The sequence below is a fragment of the Falco cherrug genome, chromosome 10 (assembly GCF_023634085.1).
Source record: "Falco cherrug isolate bFalChe1 chromosome 10, bFalChe1.pri, whole genome shotgun sequence".
NCBI lineage: Eukaryota > Metazoa > Chordata > Aves > Falconiformes > Falconidae > Falco > Falco cherrug.
Genome location: NC_073706.1, coordinates 15488072 through 15508261, shown reverse-complemented (window position 1 = coordinate 15508261; position 20190 = coordinate 15488072). Strand labels below are relative to the sequence as shown.

Genomic DNA, 20190 nt, shown 5'->3' with positions numbered 1-20190 from the left:
GGGGAGCGGAGCATGTTAGAGGGTGCTCTTGTGCACTGGGTGCCTGCGGAGCTTGTCTGCCGCGCTGCACCCAGCTAAGGCGGGGAGGAACCCAGCCTACCATTGGGTGAAGCAACCACCTCTGCAGTGCCAGGAAGCGAGCTGTGGTGTGTGCTGCGTGGTGCCTGCTCTAGAAGGAGCCAAAGGGGAGTGGGAGAGCTCAGATCAAGATGTTTGAAATACTCGGGACCCCCTAATTAGGAATAACTCTGCGGGAGAAAAGGAACTAACTCCTCCAGGTGGGCTGGCAAGGAAGAGAGCATGATCAGATCCCTGCTCTTCACACTCACCGGCTCTTGAGTTTCTGCAAAGTAAGTGCTGTCTGCTTGCCTGGCTGGCAAACCTGGGTATCTGCAGCTAAACCAGGGGCTGAAGAATACTTACAAGCACCTGATCTATATAGAAGTCACAGCGCTGTCGGAGGTGCTGTTGCAGCCAGCTAGACTGGACAGGCAGGATTCCTGTTTGTAACTCTCGGCAGCGGGGAAGCATCGGCTGGGTTAAACTTTGTCGGCTGCGAGGAGCTGCAAGCCCTGCGCTTTTAGTGCATGGTGCTCTGGGCTTAGAAAGGAGAAAAAGGTGCTTGAGCTTGGTAACGCTGCTGGGGTCCCAGGGCTTGGGTCTACAGATGGCTTTCATGGTGACTGAATTGTTGAGTGTAGGGCATTGTCTTGTTTCTTTTCAAGAGAAGAATTTCCTGGTGTAGGGAGGCGGACTAGAGTTTTTGCTTGCGTGTGGAACGGCTCTTGGGGAACGGCTGAGCTCCTGCCTGCAGGTGGGGAGGTTTAAAAGGGTGTGGGCATTGAAACGCTGTCCTCTAAACTGGAATTATGTAAAACTACTGAATTTGTAGCAAGACCACCACTGGTAGGCAGGTGATTCTTGAGAAGAGACGTATCTCCATAATGTGCCCATCCTGTGTTTTGTCATCTGGCTTTCCATAACAGCAGCACCACGGTCTCCACTGGTCCTGCTGTGGCTCAGGTCTGCAGAAAATCTCTCTAGCAGGTTCTTGACTTCTGCTAAGAAGGGCGTTTCTCTGCCCGAGCGAGTGCATTTCCAGCAATCACAGAAGGGCAGGAAGAAAGAAAAGTGCTGAATTGTCAGCCTTGACCAAGGCCACACGGCGTGAGCAGGCGGGTCGCTTACCTTAAGGTTTTAAAATTCTGTTTTCTCAAAAGCCACTTCAGCATATAAGTAGCGATGAGGATTATAATTAGAAGTGTGTCCAGGTTTTGTGATGTTTGGGTCTGGAATTTAGAAATATAGTTGGTCCTTTCTAAATGAAACTCCTCCACAGGAGTTTGACAAAGAAATCTCTTCCCTGCTGCAGAGATGTGAGCGAAGCAGGTGAGATATCATGCCTGCTCCATGTTTGAAACAGTCTTAAAATTTACTAATTGCATCCCACGGTCTAGGGCAGATGCAGTGTTGTTGACTAACTGTTATGGGGCTTTCACTTTTCATAATTCAAAAGAAAAAAATCTAGTTCTGCTTCTTGAGATGGGTTTTTTTTTTTCAGTACAACTCCCCAGGGTACCTGAGCTGCGTTTGCTGCAGCCATGGTCGCAGTCACTGATGGGAATCGGCTTGTAGTGCTTGTCCTGGCTTCTTGCAACTATGCTTTTAGTAGTTTCATAAACCTTCTTGTCACCCTGCACAGAACGCTGTGTGCGTTTTTATCTGGGTAGATGAATCGGAAGCAAGGTGAAATTGTCAGTAGCAGTGCTTAGTTTTACAGTAAATGTAATCTTGTTTTTGTGAAGCCCAGTTGAGAAACTTGTGCCTTTTCTGGGAGTTGCAAAAACACCCCCTGTGTCCTGTAGTAACAGACCAACTGCATTTACTGTGCCTGTGCTCGGGTGGCACAGATGGGAGTTACTCCCTGCTCGGTGGGCTGTGGGTGTGCATCGCACGTACGCGGTGGCTGTGACTGCTGTCATCTTCAAAGCCATCTTGGCTTGCAGAGCCAGCACGTTACGAAATGCCGTCTGCTGAGTCTCCTGCCCCGGAGGGTAGCCCCAGGACCAGGACATCGATAACTTTATTGGCAGGAAATTCAGGTGTAGGTTTCGGAAGGTCTGTTTGAGACTTTGCCTTGCAAACCTGCTCGGTCCTACCTGAGCAGCTTCAGCCAGGTGCTGGGGTTTCCTCCCAGATTTGTAATTTTGGGAGAACCAAAATGTTGTCCCAAGAAACAGCTTTTCCCACTGACTGCTGAGCCTGAATACACCAAAGAGCATGCATGGGGCATTTTTATAGCTCAGAAATTGAGCTATAAAAACCACTGGTCTCCTGCACAACAGAAAGTAGGTCAGAAGAATTTCTCTGTCTTAATTTCACCTTAGCAGGCCTCTCCCTTCATTCTTCAATCTTAAAAATTCGGGGATGGAAAATCCACCTGCTGTGGGATAAGCTGCCCCACGTGTGCCCGCCTCAGCGTGTTAAAAGCTCGCACTTCAGTTCTGACCTAACACCAGCTCCCGGCCACTGGACCTCATTATAATTTTGTCTGCTAAACCTCAGCCCGCTGGGTTCTGCGCTGAACACAATCGCTTCTGCAGCCTGCGATCCGGTCGCTGTAATGAGCTGAGCAAGTTCAGTGAGGACTGTCTAAGGCGAATGCCTGTGTTGCAAGTAATCCGTATAATTAATGTATGCTCAGACAGAAAAGCAGCATTGTCTAATTAAAACGTCGTTGGAGAGGGAACAGCCTTCCCTTCCCAGCTCTGATCTAAGCCAGTCTGTCCAGCCCGGTTAGTCCCTGAAACCTCTCTGTCTGACTTTCCACGTTGAAATAATTGCTCTCTGGGGGTTAAGGCTTCAGTCAGAGAAGTTTCCAAAGGCATGGGAAGCTCTCAGATAAAAGGGTGCTACAAGTGGGCAGAGACTTGCCAGTTATCGGAGTGAAGATGCGCCAGAGATGCTGCCGTGTGACACGGTGGCGGGGAGAGGGCAGCAGGATCGGTCCCTCCGTGGGCACAGACCCCCCTGCTGACCACGGGGCTGGAGCTGCCGTAGCACCCGAGGTTGGTGCAAGGCAGGGCAGCTTCTCGCCGGGGCTCATCCCACCTCTGTCATCAGGGCTCAGATATGTAAGAGGGTAAGTGGTCTCCCTTCGGACCAGGCGCGTTCCGGACACTGGCATGCACCCCCGCTACAGGGGAGCGGGGCATGCACGCAGCCGGCAGCAGCTGCCGTCCTGGCACCGGCGCGGGTGAAGCGGTGTCAGCTCTTGCGGTGGGTTTTGCAGCACGCTGGCGGCTGGGCAGGGACAGGGACGGTGGGACGGGGTGTCACCAAGAGCACCCCCAGGAAAGGCTTGGGACACTGACAGGCTGGGGAACGCCTGCTCTCTGTGCCGGACCGCTCGCTCTGGCCTTGCCGCTGCCTTAGCTTGCGGGGCAGGACGCTGCTCCTTGAATGGGGTGCAGGGAAGAGGCTGCCTTTGGGCAAGGCACGGCCTCTTCTTTAGGCAAACGGGGGAAAGGTTGGGCGTCACAGCGCAGGGTGGCCACAGGACTGGGGTTATGGTGGCGGAGAAGGGGGCTCGGTGTATGCCTGTGCCAAAGAATCGGCCTGGCTGGGTGGGCACATGGTTGCGACCCCACAGCTCCTGGCCCAAGTGCGGATTGCGCTGGGATGCTGCAGGGAGCGACTGGGGTTCCTGTGAGAGCAGAAACATCACAGTGTGGTTTGCAGGGCTGGGCTGGGCTCAGTCCCTGGGGACCTCACCATGCACGGTGCTGCAAACGGGGCGACACCAGTGACACCAGCAGCACTGCTGCTCCCACCCAGGATTTTCTATTCAGTGACTCCACAGGTCTCACGGTGCGGGTGGATGGGTCCGAATACCATGGGGCTTGGAGGGGGAGACCCACTAGGGAAGGAGGGTATCCCGGTGCGAGCTGCTGGGCCTGGGATGCGAGGAGGGAGAGGCAGCTGTGAGGCTGAAGCTCGCTCTGATTCCGGGAAGCGGAGTCATCTGTCCTGCCTGGGCCACCCCATGTCCTGTGCTGGGGAGCAGTGCCACCCCGTTCCGCAGCCTGGGGCAGTGTCTCACTGGCACTGGCACACTGGCACTTTTTGGGGTGTCTCCAGAGAGTTTTCAGGGCCCCTGGGCATCTCCTTTTCAACATCTCGGTGGCAACTTGAGAGCATGAATCCGGTTGGGTTGGGTTTGTGTTTTTTGAAACAGAACCATAATCCAAAGTTTTTCCAGGGGGTGGCAAAGCACCCGCAGCAGGGTGCCTGCACTGGGCTGGGCAGAGCAGGGGAGGTGTCACGGTGACCCCGGGGAGGGCAGCGGCTGGCCAGAAAATGGGGCTGCCGGTGCATGTCCCCCTCCAGAGCATCCAGAGAGAACCCCTGCCTGGGGAGGGCTGCTGTGTGTGGGTCCCAGTGAGCCTTGGGGGCTGCAGAGCACCATCCCATGCTGGGGTGAGCCCAGCGGCACCCGGCTGCACCCCGACTCCTGTTTTCTCTCCCCAGAGCTCATCCTCACAGTGGTGTTGGAAGCAGCTTCCCCATGGCTGCAGCCGGTGGCAAGGGGCCGGTGGGGACCCCACTCCTGCCAGCCTGCTCTGCCCTGCTCCTGCTCGGCATCCTGATCTACCTGGGCGCCCTGTGCGCTGCCTGCAGACGGTACGCCCTGCTCGCTGCTTTCCCTCCTGCCACTGGGGCTGGGGGTCCCTCGGTGGCGTTTGCACACGTGGCTGGGAGTTCTGGCACTTGCTTCTCTGCTTGCCCCGAGCCCCTGGCTGCAGCCCCAGCACAACTGCCTGGCCTTATCCTGCTCCCCGGTGCCTTGCTGACCCCAGCACAGCCCCTGTGCCCAAAGGCCTCGCAGGAGCAGCTTGGGGAGTGCTGAGCTGCGCGTGGGATGGGCAGGATGGGTGATGTTAAGGGGGATGGCAGTGGTGCACATTTCAGTGGAGTGCAGAATGCAGTTGAGACTTCCCCAGCCAGCCTGGGGCCCTCTGTGGGCCTGGTGAAGGAGCAGGGTTGTGGGTTTGGGGGGGTGCTGCTGCTCCAGTGAGGGGCAAGCAGTGATGCCCATCGTGGCCAGGCTGGGGTCCCAGGGCACCCACTTCTCACCCCTGCCTTGGCCGCCTGCCTTGGGCTCAGCCCCGCGTCTTCCCACAGAAGGGGCAGGAAGAAGAATGTCCCTCCGGACGGAGTGAAGCTGGTGGACGAGGTAAGCACATGCTGGGGGGCAGGATCAGCCCCAGGGGAGCTCTGGGCCCCCCAGCTCCCAGCCATGAGCCTGAGCGTGTGCATCCCCCTGTTGCAGTCCCTGCTCAGACAGACGCAGCTGCGGTCGCTCAGCAAGTCCGACACGAAGCTGCACGAGCTGTACCGGGTGAAGGCCAGGGGTGACGGTGAGTGGCTGTCGAGCCGGGGGGGCTGGCGGGTGCCTGCAGTCCTGTGCTGCCCGGTGAGCGCATCGTGGCATGCACAGACATGCCATGGCACCCGTGTGCTGCTGGCACAGGGGTCGGTGCTTGCTGCATCCCCAGCATCCCCCCATCTCCTCTCCTGTCCCCACAGGCCAGCGGCCGGCCAGCCTGGATTTCCCCAGTCCCACAGCCCCCCCCAGCAGCACTGATTCCCCGCACAGCTCTGGCATCAGCGTCCTCCTGCACCGTGAGCTGCCCCAGATCCCCGTCCCCGAGCCCCCAGCTGCCTCCCCGGCCCCCGACCAGACCTACTCCAACCTGCTCTTTGCCCCACGGTGCAAGCCGGTGCCAGACACCGTCTACGAGTGCCTGGCGGTGGGGGGCGAGGATGCCCCTGTGCCCACCGGCACCCAGGTGTCCCCCCCACGGGCTGGGCACGGGGCAGCCGATTATGCCTGTGTCCATAAGGTGAAGAAGACGGTGCCTGTGGAGGTGCAGGATGGGGCTGTGGCGGGGCCTCCTGGAGCACCACAGTACTGGGACGGCACAGGCCATGCCCCCCAGGCGAAGGTATGGCTGTGGGGGGGCTGTGGGGTGGGGGCACAGGGCTGGTGCTGCATGGGGCACACAGGGGGGGTGTCATACCTTGCCTCCCTGTAACACCTGAGTTTGGAGCAGGCTGTAAATTAGGCAACTGCAGTTCCAGCAGTGCTTTTGGAGGGGGGTGCAGGATGAAGCCCAGACCCCAAGGTCAGGCGATGCCCATACTGCTGCTCTCCACACCCTGCAAAAGGCTCCCTGAGCTGCTCAAAAAGCAGGATCCCCGATACTTAATCCACTGCCAGGACCCTCCCAGTGGCTGTGGGAAGCTGGGGGGGCATGGGGATACCCAGTGATGGGCAGGGATTGCTGTGACCCTCCATCTTCCTTTTGCAGCTAGAAGAGATGTACTCAACAGTGTGCAAAGCCACCAAGAAGAGAACCCAGGTTCCTGCATCATCCCTGAGGGAGGGGGGTGCTGGCTGGCCACCCCCCCACCAGGCGGAGGGTGCCCCAGCCAGGTGCTGGTCTCCAGCAGCCCAAAGCCCCCCTGACCCCTGCTATGAGTCAATCAGCGAGAAAGCCTGGACTGCTCAGGGCCGCAGCCCCGACCCCGACTATGAGGCTGTGGACGTTAACTGGAAGAAGGTGGTGAAACGGGACAAGCCGAGGAAGCCCTGTGCACCCGAGAACCTGTATGAAAGTGTTGGCGACATTTGGGCAGGGGAGTCCCGGCGAGCCTCTGCCAGGACGGCAGCCAACGGGCTGGAGGTGTACATCACCAACCTATAGCATCCCCCTGGGAGTGGGGTCCTCACCGCAGGGTGGTCCCACCCCAGCCAGAGCCACCAGGGCTGGGGTTCCCCAGGGACTGGCTTTCCAGGGGACCGAGCCCCCCAGGGACAGGCACACAGGAGCCCAGTGCCAGCCAGGGCGGCTGCAGCCCTGCAAGCGCTTTCTGTGTGTATTTCATGTTACTTTTCTTTAAGTGTCCTTGCTGAAACCCATCCCACCGGTGCCAGCAGGCTGATGTTGGGATGCCCCGAGATGGGCAGTTTGCAGTGCTGGGTGCCATGTGGGAGCCCAGTGGGACAGGGCCGGTGTTGCCACCACGATGGGAACTGCTTCAGGACCGGTCCTGTTCTGGAGGCTGGTGGTGGCAGGGCTGTGAGCCAGCCCCATGGCCCTGGGCTGCAGGATCAGGCCCTCATCAACAGGGTTATGCCATAAGTGAGGGTCTCTGTCTTCTTCCATCTGCCTGGGGAAGCCCCCAGGAAGCCAGGAGCAGCTTTGCTCCCATCACTGAGGGTTCCTGGTGTGGGGGCCTGGGGCCAGCCCTGTGCCTCGGTGCAAGGCAGTGTAGACTTTCGGACACGTGTGATGGTGTTCCTGTGAGCAGCCATCTCCCAAACACCATTAAAAGGCTGAGAGTGGGTTGTCCTTAGGAGAGAATGCTCTTAAACTGGCTCTAAACGCCTGGTTCTGGTGCTGCTGCTGCTGCTGCAGCAATGCTGTGGGGCTGGTGCTGGGAGAGCGGCTTTGGGTGCAGCGGATCTGTGAGCGGGTGCACCTGCCTGCCGCCCCCTCCACGGGTTTTATCCACCATTGGGATGTGCAGCCTCCAAGAGCTGCTGAAACAGGGTGGCCCGTCCCAGAGCAGGGACTTGCTCTGGGGCTTTGCAGGGGGTCGGAGCTGGGGAGCGTTTGCACGGTGCTTGCTGCCCTGCTCACCTCCATGTCGCTCCTGTGGGTGCTACAGCCCCAACGGGTGCCAAAAACCTGTGGGAGAGCTGGGTGTGCGCCCCCAGCCCTCGGATCCCAGGGCTCAAACTTTCCTCCTTTCCTTCCCCAACGGGGCGTTGGGCATCCCTGCCCCAAGGGGTGCCTGGGGCCCCCCAGGCTATGCACCGATGGTGGCCCTAGTCCCACTGCCGCCTCCCTGGGTGTAACTCAGGTGGCCAGGGGCTGCTGGAGTTGGTGGCACGGTGACGCGGTGCAGCAGAGCTGGCGGGCAGTGCAGTGCGGTGCGGCGGGCGGGCAGGAAGCCACGTGCCTGCCATCAGCAGCTTCGCCCCTGCATCACGGCAGGTGACACGAGATTAAAAACGAAAACAAGGCGCTCGGCAAAACCTGCTGCAGACTGAAGACATTGAAGCTGGGAGGCAGCTCGGGCGCTTGTGCCACTTTGTCAGCCCCACACTTGGTGCCAAACCACAGCCGCTCGAGATAGAGGAGTCGGCCCCATCAGCTGCTCCCATCCCCCTGTGAGATCAGGGCGCTGATAGAAAATGGCGTAGGGCGGCTGGTGCCGATGCTCTTCCTGCTGCCGGCCGTGCTGTGCTGCGTGGGCTGCCCCGGCCGTGGCCTTCCCTGGCTCCCTTCCTCCATCATCCTGTCCCGCAGCTCTCGAGGGTCCCTCCTGCACCACCCCAGTCCCCCAGAAGCTGCGTTTGGGCCGCACCACCCAGGCGTGAGAGCATCACATCCTTGCGGGACCAGAACGGCTTTGCTCCTGGGGCAAGGTGGGATGTGGGCATGGCCGTGCCGCTTCCCTGGGGAAGGCTCAGCATGGCACTGGGCTGCGCCTGCGCCAGGGAAAGCTGCTTCCGCTGAGCTGGGGGTGGCCAAAGCATCTCCCAGACGTGCCCCAACAGCAGTAGGAAAAGCCCAGTTGCCTGTAATTCCCACTGCCTGCAGCACTCAGGGGAGCCAGGGTCAGTTTAATGAAGGGAACAACTGCCCAGTCCTCGGGGCCACACGCACCTCGGCTGGAGGCGCAAAGCCTTCAGGATGGATTCATCCCGAAACATCGCCTGGGGTCTCGTGGTCTGGCTGGGAAGGTCACGGTCCGTGTCGGAGCGAGGAGGGTGGGTAGGGCTGGGAACCCCCCCCGGGTGCGGGGCCCTGTGAGCTGCAGGCTGCCCGCTCCTCCCCACCCATGGGAGCCCGCTGGAGGCCAAGGTCCCCATCCTGCTGCCAGGGGCCGCTGCTGCAGGGACAGCACTGCACGATGCTGTTCCCACAAGGGGGAGTGAGCAGGAGCCCAGCGGTGCTGTACAGTGCTGCATGCTGTGCTGCATGCTGCATAATGCACTGCATGCCTCCTGGTGTTGCACGCCGCGCAGTGCTGCACTGTAGGGTGTTGCACAACGTACTGCGCGCTGCATGCTGTTGCACGCCGGGCGGTGCTGCATTCTGTGAGGTGTTGCATGGTGCTGCACGGTGTACTGTGCACTGCATGGTGTTGCACATCATGTGGTGCTGCATGGTGCTGCATGCTGCATGGTGCTGCATACTGTAAGGATCCGCACCCCATATGGCTCTGCAGCTCCTATGGCTCCGCACGCTGTATGGCAGCGTGCAGCATATGGCTCTGCACCCAAACCAGCTCCACACCCACCCGGCTCCACATGCCAGATGGATCCTGCGCAGCCCCGTACCCTGGGCAGGCTCACACCCTGCATGGCCCCGTACCCCCTGCAGCCCCGTACCCCTTGCAGCCCTGTATCCCCTGCATAGCCCCGTACCCCCTGCAGCACTGCGCCCTCCTGGCAGGCGGCCGGGCAGCTCAGGTGAGACAAGTGGTGCGGGCCTGGCCCTGACTCCCTCTGCAACCCCCCTGGCAGAGGGGTAGCCTGGCCCTGGCCAGGGCACCTGAGTACCACGGGGGCATCTCGCAGGGATGCGGCGCTGGGCTGGCACCCCGCGGAGCCACCCTGCCCGGGAGGGGGGTCAGGCTGGTGGCACCAGAGCCCTTGTGCAATGGGCAGGCGATGCTGCAGGAGTTGCACAACGCCGAAGCTGCTGGAGCCGCCAGCTCAGCGCTTCAGCCGGCGTTAACGATTAAACCAGAGTGGGGGGCAGCCGACGGAGCCACCCCTGGTCCCGCTGCGGCACAGCCGGGGCTGAGTCTCGTAACCCCGGGGGCAGGCGAGGCATCATGCCCGCGCCCACGTGGTGGGGCTGGCTCCTGAATCCCTCCGGGACCATGCTAATGGGGGGCGAGGCCAGAGGCCACCGGCACTGGCCACCGGCGCTGGGGACGAAGGCTGCCCTGGCTGCGCTCCTCCTCCCATGCTCCCCGCCAGCCCCCGCGATGCTCCTGGCACTCCTGGCATGGCTGGGGCAGGTTGGGGTCCCCGCGGATGCCGCTGTTCCCAGGGGGATGCTGGTGGCTCCCCCCCGTCCTGCAGTATGCAAGGGGACCCTGTGGGTGGCCGTGGGGGTGACACCGGGTCATTTGGCTGGGCATGTGCGGGGGGGGTCCTGGTTTGCCACTTATTTTTTTCACGCTTACGAAAGCGCCTGGGCCCGGGCATGGCGCAGGGTGGAGGTGGCACTTCCAGCCACCCCTGAGGGCAGGGGACAAGGGGCGGCCGAGCACCCCGGGACACTGGCCCCTCTGCCACGCTGGGGACCACGCTGGTTCCCTCAGGCAGGGAATCCCCTGGCCCCAACACCCCTGTGGCCCCCCAGCCATGGGAATCACCGGTGTTGGCCAGCGCGGGGGGGCCAGGCGGGGGCCACCAGCCAGGACAGCCACACGGACTCTGTCCCGGCCTTCAGGCTGCGGGTGGGTAAATCAAACAGCAGCAGCGCCCGGGCGGCCCCACACCAGCGCCCGGCGCCCACAGCCCCGCAGGCTTCGGGTGCGTGAGGAGCCGGGCACCGGTAGGCACCAGCCAGGGCTCCCCAAGTACCCCGGGCACCCAGGGCACCCCATGCACCCCAGCACCCCATGCACCCCACGCACCCAGGGCACCCTGTGCACCCTGCACCCCATGCACCAAGCACAGCCTGTGCACTCCACATATCCCAAGTACTCCATGCACCCCAAGCATCCAGGGCACCTCATGCACCCCAGCATCCCAGCACCCCAGTACCCCATGCACCCCAGGCACACAGGGCACCTCATGCACCCCAGCATCCCATGCACCCTGTGCACCCCAGTACCTTATGCACCCAATGCAGCCAGGGCACCCTATGCACCCCAGTACCCCATGCACCCCACGCACCCAGGGCACCCTATGCACTCCAGTACCCCATGCATGCCAGGCACCAAGGGCACCCTATGCACCCCAGCACCCCCTGCACCCCAGCACCCCCTGCACCCAGTGCACCATGCACCCCAGTACCCCACGCACCCCTGTAACCCCTGCACCCCAGTATCCCACATACCCAGGGTACCCCCTGCACCCCAGTACCCCATGCACCCCAGTACCCCATGCACCCTGTGCACCCCCTGCACCCCAGTACCCCCTACACCCCAGTACCCATGCACCCAGGGAACCTAGGGGCACCCTGTGCACCCTATGCACCCCGTGCACCCGCTACCCAATGCGCCCAGTGCACCCCAGTACCCCACGCACCGCAGTACCCCATACTCCCCATGCCCCCCAGTCCCCCAGTTTCCCCGAGCCAGCCCTGGTGGCAGTTGGCAGCATTCCCTGGTGCCGGGCAGGACCCCCCCTCCCCACGGGTTGGGGACCCCTTTCCCGCTGGGACCCGCCCCCCCCCCACGAGCTCCAGGCGCGACCCCCCAGCAACCACCATGGCTTGTGGGCCGGGGGGCTGTGGCTGCCGGGGGGGCTGTGGCTGCCGGGGGGGCTGTGGCTGCCAGGGAGCCCCGCAGGAGGCTTCTAGCGGCTCTAGAACTCGGGGGGGAACTTTGGGGGACCCCCGAAAGTTTTGGGGAGTGTAACTTTGCGTGGAGCCCTGCGACTTCGGGGGGTCGCCTGTAACGCCTCAGGAGCCCTATGATTTTCGGAGGGGAGGGGCAAATTTTGGGGACCCCCCCTCCCAAGTTATAACGCCTGAAGTTTTCACCCTGCAGCTTCGTGGGAGCCGCAGGAGTTCTGGGGGGCCTCCGGGCGCGGTAAGCCCCGTATTTTCGGGGGAGGGGCCCTTAATTCCGCTTTATGATAATAAAATCAGAACTTTTGGGGCTACCCGGCAACTTTTGGGGACCCCCCCGGAGTTTGGCGGGAGGCGGAAGCGCCTTTAGCGGGGCCGCCCGTGGCTGGGGGAGTCCCGGGGTTAACGGGGTGGGGGCGGGGGTGGGGGTGGGGGGGAGGGGGGGTGTTTTTTCGGGGGGCCCCGCGGGCCGCGCGCGGAGCGGCGGGAGGGCGGGGCGCGCGAAGATGGCCGCTGCCGGCGGGGGCGTGTCGCGCTGTGGGCGTGTCTCAGACGGGGGCGTGGCGCGGCGGGGCTGAGTGACAGAGGGCGAGAACCAATACGAAGCGAGGAAAGCGGCGCTCTCGTTCCAACTTGAGGAGATTGACCAATAGCGTGGGGGCTAAGGGGCGTGGCCTGGCCGGCGCCGACACCGGGCCGCGCGCGGCGGAGCGCGCTCCCCCGCCGGGCCCGGCCCCGGCCGCCGCCGCCGCCGCTTCCCCCGCATGGAGCCGCCGCGCCCGCCCGCGGTGCCGCTGCCCGTCGCCCGCCGCCGCCGCCGCGACCCGCCGCCGCCCCCTCCCCCCGAGCCCGGCGGCGGCGGTGACGGTGCTGGCGGGGCCGCCCCGAAGGTACCGGGGGCGGCGGCGGCGGCAACCGGGGTGGGAACCGGGGGAGGCGGGGGCGGTGACAGCTGACAGCGGCCCGCCCGAAACTTTCCCCGCTGCTAAAATGGCGCCGCTCGGGGAGAGAAACTTCGGGGGGGGGGAAGAGGCGGCGGGGGCGCGGGGGGGGACACACAACCCCCCCCCCCCCGCGCCCCCGCCGCCTCCCCCACCCTCCCGGTGTGATCCGTCCGCCGGTGCCAACGCGCTTTGGGCCAGGCTGAAAAGGGGAGGGGGGCGTGGGGGGGGGTGGGGGGAGGATCCTACTGAGTCCCATGGTAGGGATCTACTCCCTGGGCTCTCCCGCCGTGGTCCGGCCCGGGGGGGATCTGGCCGCAGCCGGGGGGGTCCGCTCCGTGCGGGGGATGCTCCTGCCTTGGAGCCACCCGCTCGTGCAAGGATTGGGTGATCCCAGGGTGTGTGGGGGGATCCCTCAGGATCTGCTCGGAGAGGGATCTGCTCAGCCCACTCGTGAGCACTGCACCCTGCTTGGCAGAGCTGGAGGATGATTCCTGTTGGATCCCAGCAGGATCTGCTTGGGATCTGCTTGGAAGGAGCTGCAGGGTGATTCTTGCTGGATCCCAGCAGGATCTCCTTGGGATCTGCTTGGAAGGAGCTGCAGGGTGATTCTTGCTGGATCCCAGCAGGATCTCCTTGGGATCTGCTTGGAAGGAGCGGCGGGGCGATTCCTGCTGGATCTCAGCAGGATCTGCTTGGAAGGAGCTGCAGGGTGATTCTTGCTGGCTCCCAGCAGGATCTGCTTGGGATCTGCTTGGAAGGAGCTGTGGGGCGATTCCTGCTGGATCCTAGCAGGATCTGCTTGGAAAGAGCTGCAGGGCGATTCCTGCAGGATCTGCTTGGGATCTGCTTGGAAGGAGCTGCAGGGTGATTCCTGCAGGATCACAGCAGGATCTGCTTGGAAAGAGCTGCAGGGTGATTCCTGCAGGATCCCGGCAGGATCTGCTTGGAAGGAGCTGTGGGGTGATTGCTGCTGGGGATCTGCTGAGTGCCGGTGCATGGGCAGGCAGCGCTGCTGGCCCGGAGCAGAGCAGTCTGCTGCAGAGCTTAGGGGGATCCCTGGGGGATCCCAGCCTGACTCCGGGGGACCTGCTGGGTATCTGCCTGGAGAGGGATCCGCTCAGTGCTGCCACACAGCTAGAGGACGGTGATCTCTTGGAGCAGACCCCATCCGCTCCCTGCTCTGCACAACTCCAAGAGGAAACCTGGTGGATCCCAGCCCTTTGGGATCTCCCAGGAATGTACCCTGGAGGGATCCGCTTGGTGCTGACAGTCACCCAATGGGCACGGCTGTCTTGAGGCAGCCCTGAGGAGCACGCAAAGTAGGCACCTTCCTTCATGAGGCTCAGGGCAGATCCCCACTGGATCTGAGCCCTGGGTGATCTGCCCAGGCACAGCTTGTGGAGGGATCCAGCTGGTGACCGAACTTGGCCAGCAAGTGCTGTGACTTGGGTCAGCCCTGTGGGAAGGGCTGCTCCCTGCTTCTTGGGGGATCCCCACAGAGCCCCAGCCCCAAGGAGATCACCTGATCACCAGGGCTCTTCCTGGAGCGGGATCCACTTGGTCCCAGCACTCAGTCAATGGGTGCTGCCATCTGCAATTGGCCTGGCAGGGCTGAGAGTTTGTTTGCTGGTCTGCATAGCTCTGTGGGGTGATCCTGGGCGATCTGCTCAGGGAGAGATCCGCTTGGTGCTGTCACGTGGCATGTGGGGTGCTGCCACCTTGGAGCCATGCTGCTGGAGGTTGTCAGGTGTTCTGGCTCTGTGGAGATCCCCGCTGGATCCTGACTGTGGCTCTGGGGATCTGCCTGGCAAGGGATCTGCTGGCTGCTGACACTCAGCCGGCGAGTGACAGCGCTGGGAGCAGCCTGGCCAGAGGACATTGGCTGCTCTCGCCTCTGCAGAGCACTGGGGAAATCCCCAGCTGGATCCCCACCGTGACCTGGTGGGATCCACTGGGGATCTACCCCAGAGGGACCCACCGAGCAGCCGGCAGGGTCCCACGACAGCCCTGCCTGGAGGCGCTGATCCAGCTCCCCCGGCCTGCCTCCCCTCCCCTCCTTGTTCGGGGGGGCTATCCCCAGGGATCCACTGCTGAGGGGATCCCCCGGTGACGCGCTGTCTCTCCGCAGGCTGCTCTCCCCTGCGGCGGCCGGGGGCTGCCGGCGGGAGCCGAGGGCTGGCTGCCCGCGCCGGGGGAGCCGCTGCCGCGCCGGGAGCCGGCCAGCCAGGAGGCGATGCTGCGGGTGCTGGACGCCGGGCTGGAGCGGTGCCTGGCGCTGCACTCCCCCTACATCCCCGTGCCCCGGCACAGGTAGGCCCACGGTGGCGGGGGGGGGGTGACGGCCGCCCCCGCGCTGAAACCTCCTGCAGCACCAGCCTCGCGTGGCGAGCGGCTGTTTTATCGCCGGCTGCGAGAGGAGGACTTTGGCCGCTGGGCCACGGCGCCGGGGGCTCCGGCTGTGGGCGGCCACCCCGTCCCGTCCCATCCCACCCTGTCCCATCCCATCTCATCCCATCCCACCCCGTCCCGTCCCATCCCACCCCGTCCCGTCCCATCCCACCCTGTCCCATCCCATCCCGTCCCATCCCGTCCCATCCCACCCTGTCCCATCCCACCCTGTCCCATCCCACCCTGTCCCATCCCACCCTGTCCCATCCCACCCTGTCCCATCCCACCCCGTCCCATCCCACCCTGTCCTATCCCATCCCATCCCGTCCCGTCCCATCCCATCCCGTCCCGTCCCATCCCATCCCATCCCATCCCATCCCATCCCATCCCATCCTATCCCATCCCGTCCCGTCCCATCCCATCCCCTCCTGTCCTGTCCCATCCCATCCCGTCACCCCATGCCATCCTGTGCCATCCCGTCCCGTCCCGTCCCATCCCTGCGGCACCACGGGCGCTGCCCAGCCCCAGTGATGGAGCCACGTGCCGTGTACGAGCCCTCGAGGGCTCCGGCAGCGCTGCTGCCCACCAGCGCTGTATTTATCCGTCCCGTGGCACCAGAGGTTTGCAAAATGGCTCCTGCTGCTCCTGACCTCTTGCTCTTTTTTTTTTTTTTTTTTTTTTTTTTTTAATTTAATCTTTTTTTATAGTTGGTCGGTTGTTTTTTTTTTTTGCCCCCTTCAGGAAGTTGTTTGGCCCCGGCTGAGCAAACCCCGTGTTTCTCGGTGCTCGGGGCAGGATGCAGCTGCCGGTACCCCCCCAGTGCGGGGCTGCCCACGGGCGTGTAGGGTGTCTCGTCCCCCCCTGCCCCCCCCCCCCCCCCCCCGAGTGGTAAACACGGCGCGTTGGCTGCCTGCCTGCACTGCTGCCTGCGCCACTGCCCGGCCGGGTTTCCAGTCTGGCTGCTGGGACGATGCCAGCTCAGCCCAGCAGCTCAGGGTGCTGGGGGGCACCCATGGGTGCCTTCGCAGGTGGTGGTGCCTCCAGCGCGGCATGGCCACCGTGACCCTATGCCCCCTGTGTGCCCCCTCCCCAAGTCAGCCCTGTGGGGAGTGCAGACCTGACTGCTGTGGGTAGGGGGTTCTGGCACCTCGGTGGGTGATGGGGAGGGGCAGAGGGTCCTGGGGGGCTGTTGGTCTCGCCGCAGCCCCTGTGTTGCTCCCGCCGGCAGGAAGCTCTCTGGCAAGGCAGGCATCGATGAGGTGATGGCGGCCACGGTGCTCACCAGCCTCTCCACCAGCCCGCTGGTGCTTGGTCACCCCCCGGCCACCCCCGCCCCAGGTGAGAGTGTGCCCTTGTCCCCCCCCATCCCTGGACACACATCCCACGGCAGGACCTGACCTTCCTCCTCCTCCTCCTCCTCCTCGCCAGAGCCCAGCGGCGAGGTCTGGAAGGAGGCGCCTGCCATGTCCTCCAGCTGCAGCAGCAGCAGCAATACCAGCGGGGACTGGAGCTGGGACCCCCCTAGCGACCGCTCCACCCCCTCCACCCCGTCGCCCCCCCTCTCCAGCCACGTCCCCAGCACCTTCCTGCCTGCCCCACTGCCGGACGAGGGCCCTGATGAGCCTGACGGCACCCACTTCGTCTTTGGAGAGCCCATCCCGCGGAAGAGGAAGGTGGGATGAGGTTGGGGATGAGGCTGGGATAGTGAGGGTGGGGGTGAAGAGGAGGGTGATGTTGGGGAGGGTGATGATGGGAGGGATGAGAGCGAGGATGGGGATGAAGAGGAGGATGGGGTCAAGGAGGAGCATGGTGAGGATGGGGATGGAGGAGGGTGAGGATGGGGGTGAAGAGGAGGGTGAGGTCAGGGAGGGGGATAGTGAGGACAAGGGATGAAGAGGAGCATGAGGTTGGGGGTGGGGATGAGCTTGGGGATGAAGAGGAGGATGAGGTTGGGGATGGGGGTAGTGAGGACAGGGATGATGATGAGGATGGCGTGGATGGGGATGAGGTGGGGGATAGTGAGGATGAGGATGGGGATGATGACGGGGAAGAGGTTGGGGATGAAGAGGAGGGTGAGGATGGGGATGGGGATAGTGAGGACAGGGATGATGATGATGAGGATGGCGTTGGGCGTGGGGATGATGATGGGGATGAGGTTGGGGATAGTGAGGATGGGGATGGGGATGAGGTTGGGGGTGGGGAAGAAGAGGAGGGTGATGCTGGGGATGGGGATGACGCCGGGGCTGGGGCTGCCGGCCTGACGCCTCTCTCCGGCAGAACTCCACCAAGGTGATGTTCAAGTGCTTGTGGAAGAGCTGCGGCAAAGTCCTCAGCAGCTCCTCAGGGATGCAGAAGCACATCCGAACTGTGCACCTTGGGTAAGCGCATGGGGGTCCCCCCGGACACCCCCAGAGCCCCCCAGTGCCCCCTGCGGGGTCCTGCCTGGGGGGGCGGGGGGAGCCGCCCCAGCCGGACCCCGCTCTCCCTGCAGCCGGAAAGCCGACCTTGAGCAGAGCGACGGTGAGGAGGACTTCTACTACACGGAGCTGGACGTGGACGTGGACTCACTAACAGACGGGCTCTCCAGCCTGACGCCCGTCTCACCCACCTCCTCGGTGCCGCCCGCCTTCCCTGGCCCCGAGGCGCAGGGGCCGCCGCTGCCGCTGCCCGAGCTGGCGCTGGGCTCCCCCCGCAGCCCCCCGGCCCCTCTCAGTCTCTGCCACGTCCACACTGACCACGCGTACCAGGTGAGGGGGGGCGGGGATGGAGGGGCTGCTGCTGCACCCCCCCCCATCACCACCACCCTGCAGCCTCCCCAGCCGCTCGGTGTCGGTTGCGGCGAGCCCTGACGCCGCAGCGGGGGCTGTGTCCTCTCTTTGGCAGGGCTGCCCGGCCCCCCACCGGCCACCAGTGCCCCCCACTGCGCCCGCCCCACCGCCACCCAAGCCGCCCGCCGTCCCCAGGTGAGCCACCACTGCCCGCGCCCCTGCCCTGGCCCTTCGCGTCCGTGTCCTGTGTCGTCGTGTCCCCCCCCCGTGACGTGTCCCTCTGCCGCAGGAGGCCGCGGGGGGAGGCCAAGAAGTGCCGCAAGGTGTACGGCATGGAGAACCGGGAGATGTGGTGCACGGCGTGCCGCTGGAAGAAGGCCTGCCAGCGCTTCCTCGACTGACGCCGCCACCGCGGTGCTCCCTCCTTCTTGCACATTTTGCACTTGAGGTGCCTTCGCGCCCCCCCCCCGCCGCCCCGGGGCCCCCCCGGACTCAGGGAACGGCCCCCCCAAAAGCTTTATGCACACAGCCCCCTCCTCCTCCCTGCCACGGAGCTTGTGCCCCCCCCCCCCCCCCTCCAGCCCCCTGGCCTTTTTATTCCCCTTTGAAAATAAGCTAAATCCAACCCCTCCAACCTTTCCCGGCACCGCGGCGGGGGGCTGGCGGGGGTGGCCAGCTGCTCCTGGACCCCCCCCTTCCCATGCCAGGTTGGGGACCCCCCCCGGGGCCGGGGGGCTGCCATTGCTCAAATAAGCTGTGCCTGCGGCCGGCGGGGGCTCGGCAAAGGGGGTGTCCGTTCCTGCCCCCCACCCGCTCCTGGGGGGCACCCCCAGTGCCCAGGGCACAGGTGGGCGCCTGCCCCCCCCCCTTACCCCCCTCCCAGGGGTTTTTTACTCTTTGTATCGTCGTTTCTCTCTATTTTTCGTATCGGGGGAGCAGCTGCTCCCGCCGGGGCGATGCTCCGGGAAGTGCCTGCAGGAACGCGCCCATTTGCACTAAGCCAAACTGCACAAAGAGGTTTCTTTTTTTTTTTTTCCTCTTTTTTTTCTTTTTTTTTTTTTTTTTTTCCTTCGTGTGGTTTTTATTTTTTAAATAAAATATATGAAAATTCGTATTTTTAAATACTCCCTCCCAGGGCATGAGAACGCACTGGCTGCAGCGCTGCGGCTCTGCGATGCCTCCAGCCCTGGGGGGGTTTTAAGGGGCTTTATTCCCTTCAAACCCCCTTTCCAGCCACCCACCCCAACCCCTTTCTCCCCATTATTCCCATCACTTGCCTGCCCAGCCAGTGGCTCAGGACCGGGTTTGGCAGCCCGCCCCCACACCCCTCCCCATGGAGGGATGGGTGGGATGGGGACAGGGCTGCACCAGGGCAGGCACCCGCCTGGCAGGAGGGTTCCCTTCCTATCAGGGACCCCCCCCTTGCAGGGGGTCTGACGGCTTCGGCCCCATGGGCCGGGCTGGTGCTGTGCCAGGCTGGGCCCCCGCTTGTCCCTGACACGGCGCCAACGGGGACGTGACGTGTCAGATCCAGAAGAAAAAAAAAATAAATATTTGGATTTTCTTTTTATTTTTATTTTTTTATTTGCCCCCAATTATTACGGTTCTTTACTTACGATGGGCTCTGCAGGGTGGGGGGCAGCCCCCGGACCTGGTGCTGTCACCCCCCTCCTGAATCCCAAAGCCCCTGGGGATGGCATCATCTGTGCATCCCCCCAGGAGCTGGGCAAAAGGGATTAATTTAATTTCAAATAAAGCCCTAAAAATAAGAAATTTGCCCCCAATGCTCACACCCGGGGGGGGGGGGGGGGGGAGGGGAAGGAGCCACAGGCACCTATTTGGGATGGGCAAAGGCAAAGGGGCATCACTGCAGCTGGGGTGTGCTGGGCTTCCCGCGGGGCGAGGGGGGTTTTGGGGTGCAGGGACCCCCCGGCCGCCCCCCAGCACCCGGGAGTGTGGGGTGCTGGGCCCTGCAGCACCGCTGGGCTGCAGCTGGGTGGTGCCCACGGCCCCGCCATCGCCCCATCCCTCCGCCAGCAGCAGAGAAATAACAACACATTAAAACCCCAACAAAACCAAGCACCGACCTCCAGCCGGAATTGTAGCAGCAATTTCCCAATTTATTGAAACTGATTGATTTTTGCAAGTATGTCTAAGCTAAATCCCATCACAAAGTAATTCTAACCCAGAGGCAGCCGCGGAACTGGGAGAGCGACTAGAAAATAAGGTCATAGTTACCTGAACTACATTTACAGAAAATCAGTACAACACAGCCATGTTCTCCCACTGCCCTCTGGTTACATCTCCTCAACCTCCCCGAAATATTAAACACATCTTCAATACAAACACAGGTTTATAATAATTAATATAAAGTCAGTATAATATAGAATATTCCCAGCAAAAAAAATAATAATAGTCAACTGTCTTCAAACGCTGTCCTTTTTTTTTTTTTTCTTGTTTAGCTTTATTTGTGTAGAC

General features: G+C 62.8%; 2 protein-coding genes across 2 annotated transcripts; both read left to right on the top strand.

Annotated features, from left to right (window-relative positions):
* Window positions 1–29: 29 nt before the first annotated feature.
* LIME1 (Lck interacting transmembrane adaptor 1) lies at window positions 30–8159 on the top strand. Its single transcript, XM_005445004.4, has 6 exons — window positions 30–350; window positions 4531–4683; window positions 5185–5236; window positions 5333–5420; window positions 5590–6008; window positions 6375–8159. The coding sequence occupies exons 2-6, from the start codon at window positions 4568–4570 to the stop codon at window positions 6768–6770; spliced, it is 1071 nt and encodes a 356-aa protein (XP_005445061.2). The 5' UTR covers window positions 30–350; window positions 4531–4567; the 3' UTR covers window positions 6771–8159.
* Window positions 8160–12301: 4142 nt separating this feature from the next.
* SLC2A4RG (SLC2A4 regulator) lies at window positions 12302–19282 on the top strand. Its single transcript, XM_055722932.1, has 8 exons — window positions 12302–12502; window positions 14685–14866; window positions 16173–16282; window positions 16373–16617; window positions 17222–17322; window positions 17436–17691; window positions 17828–17907; window positions 18002–19282. The coding sequence occupies exons 1-8, from the start codon at window positions 12377–12379 to the stop codon at window positions 18111–18113; spliced, it is 1212 nt and encodes a 403-aa protein (XP_055578907.1). The 5' UTR covers window positions 12302–12376; the 3' UTR covers window positions 18114–19282.
* Window positions 19283–20190: the final 908 nt, after the last annotated feature.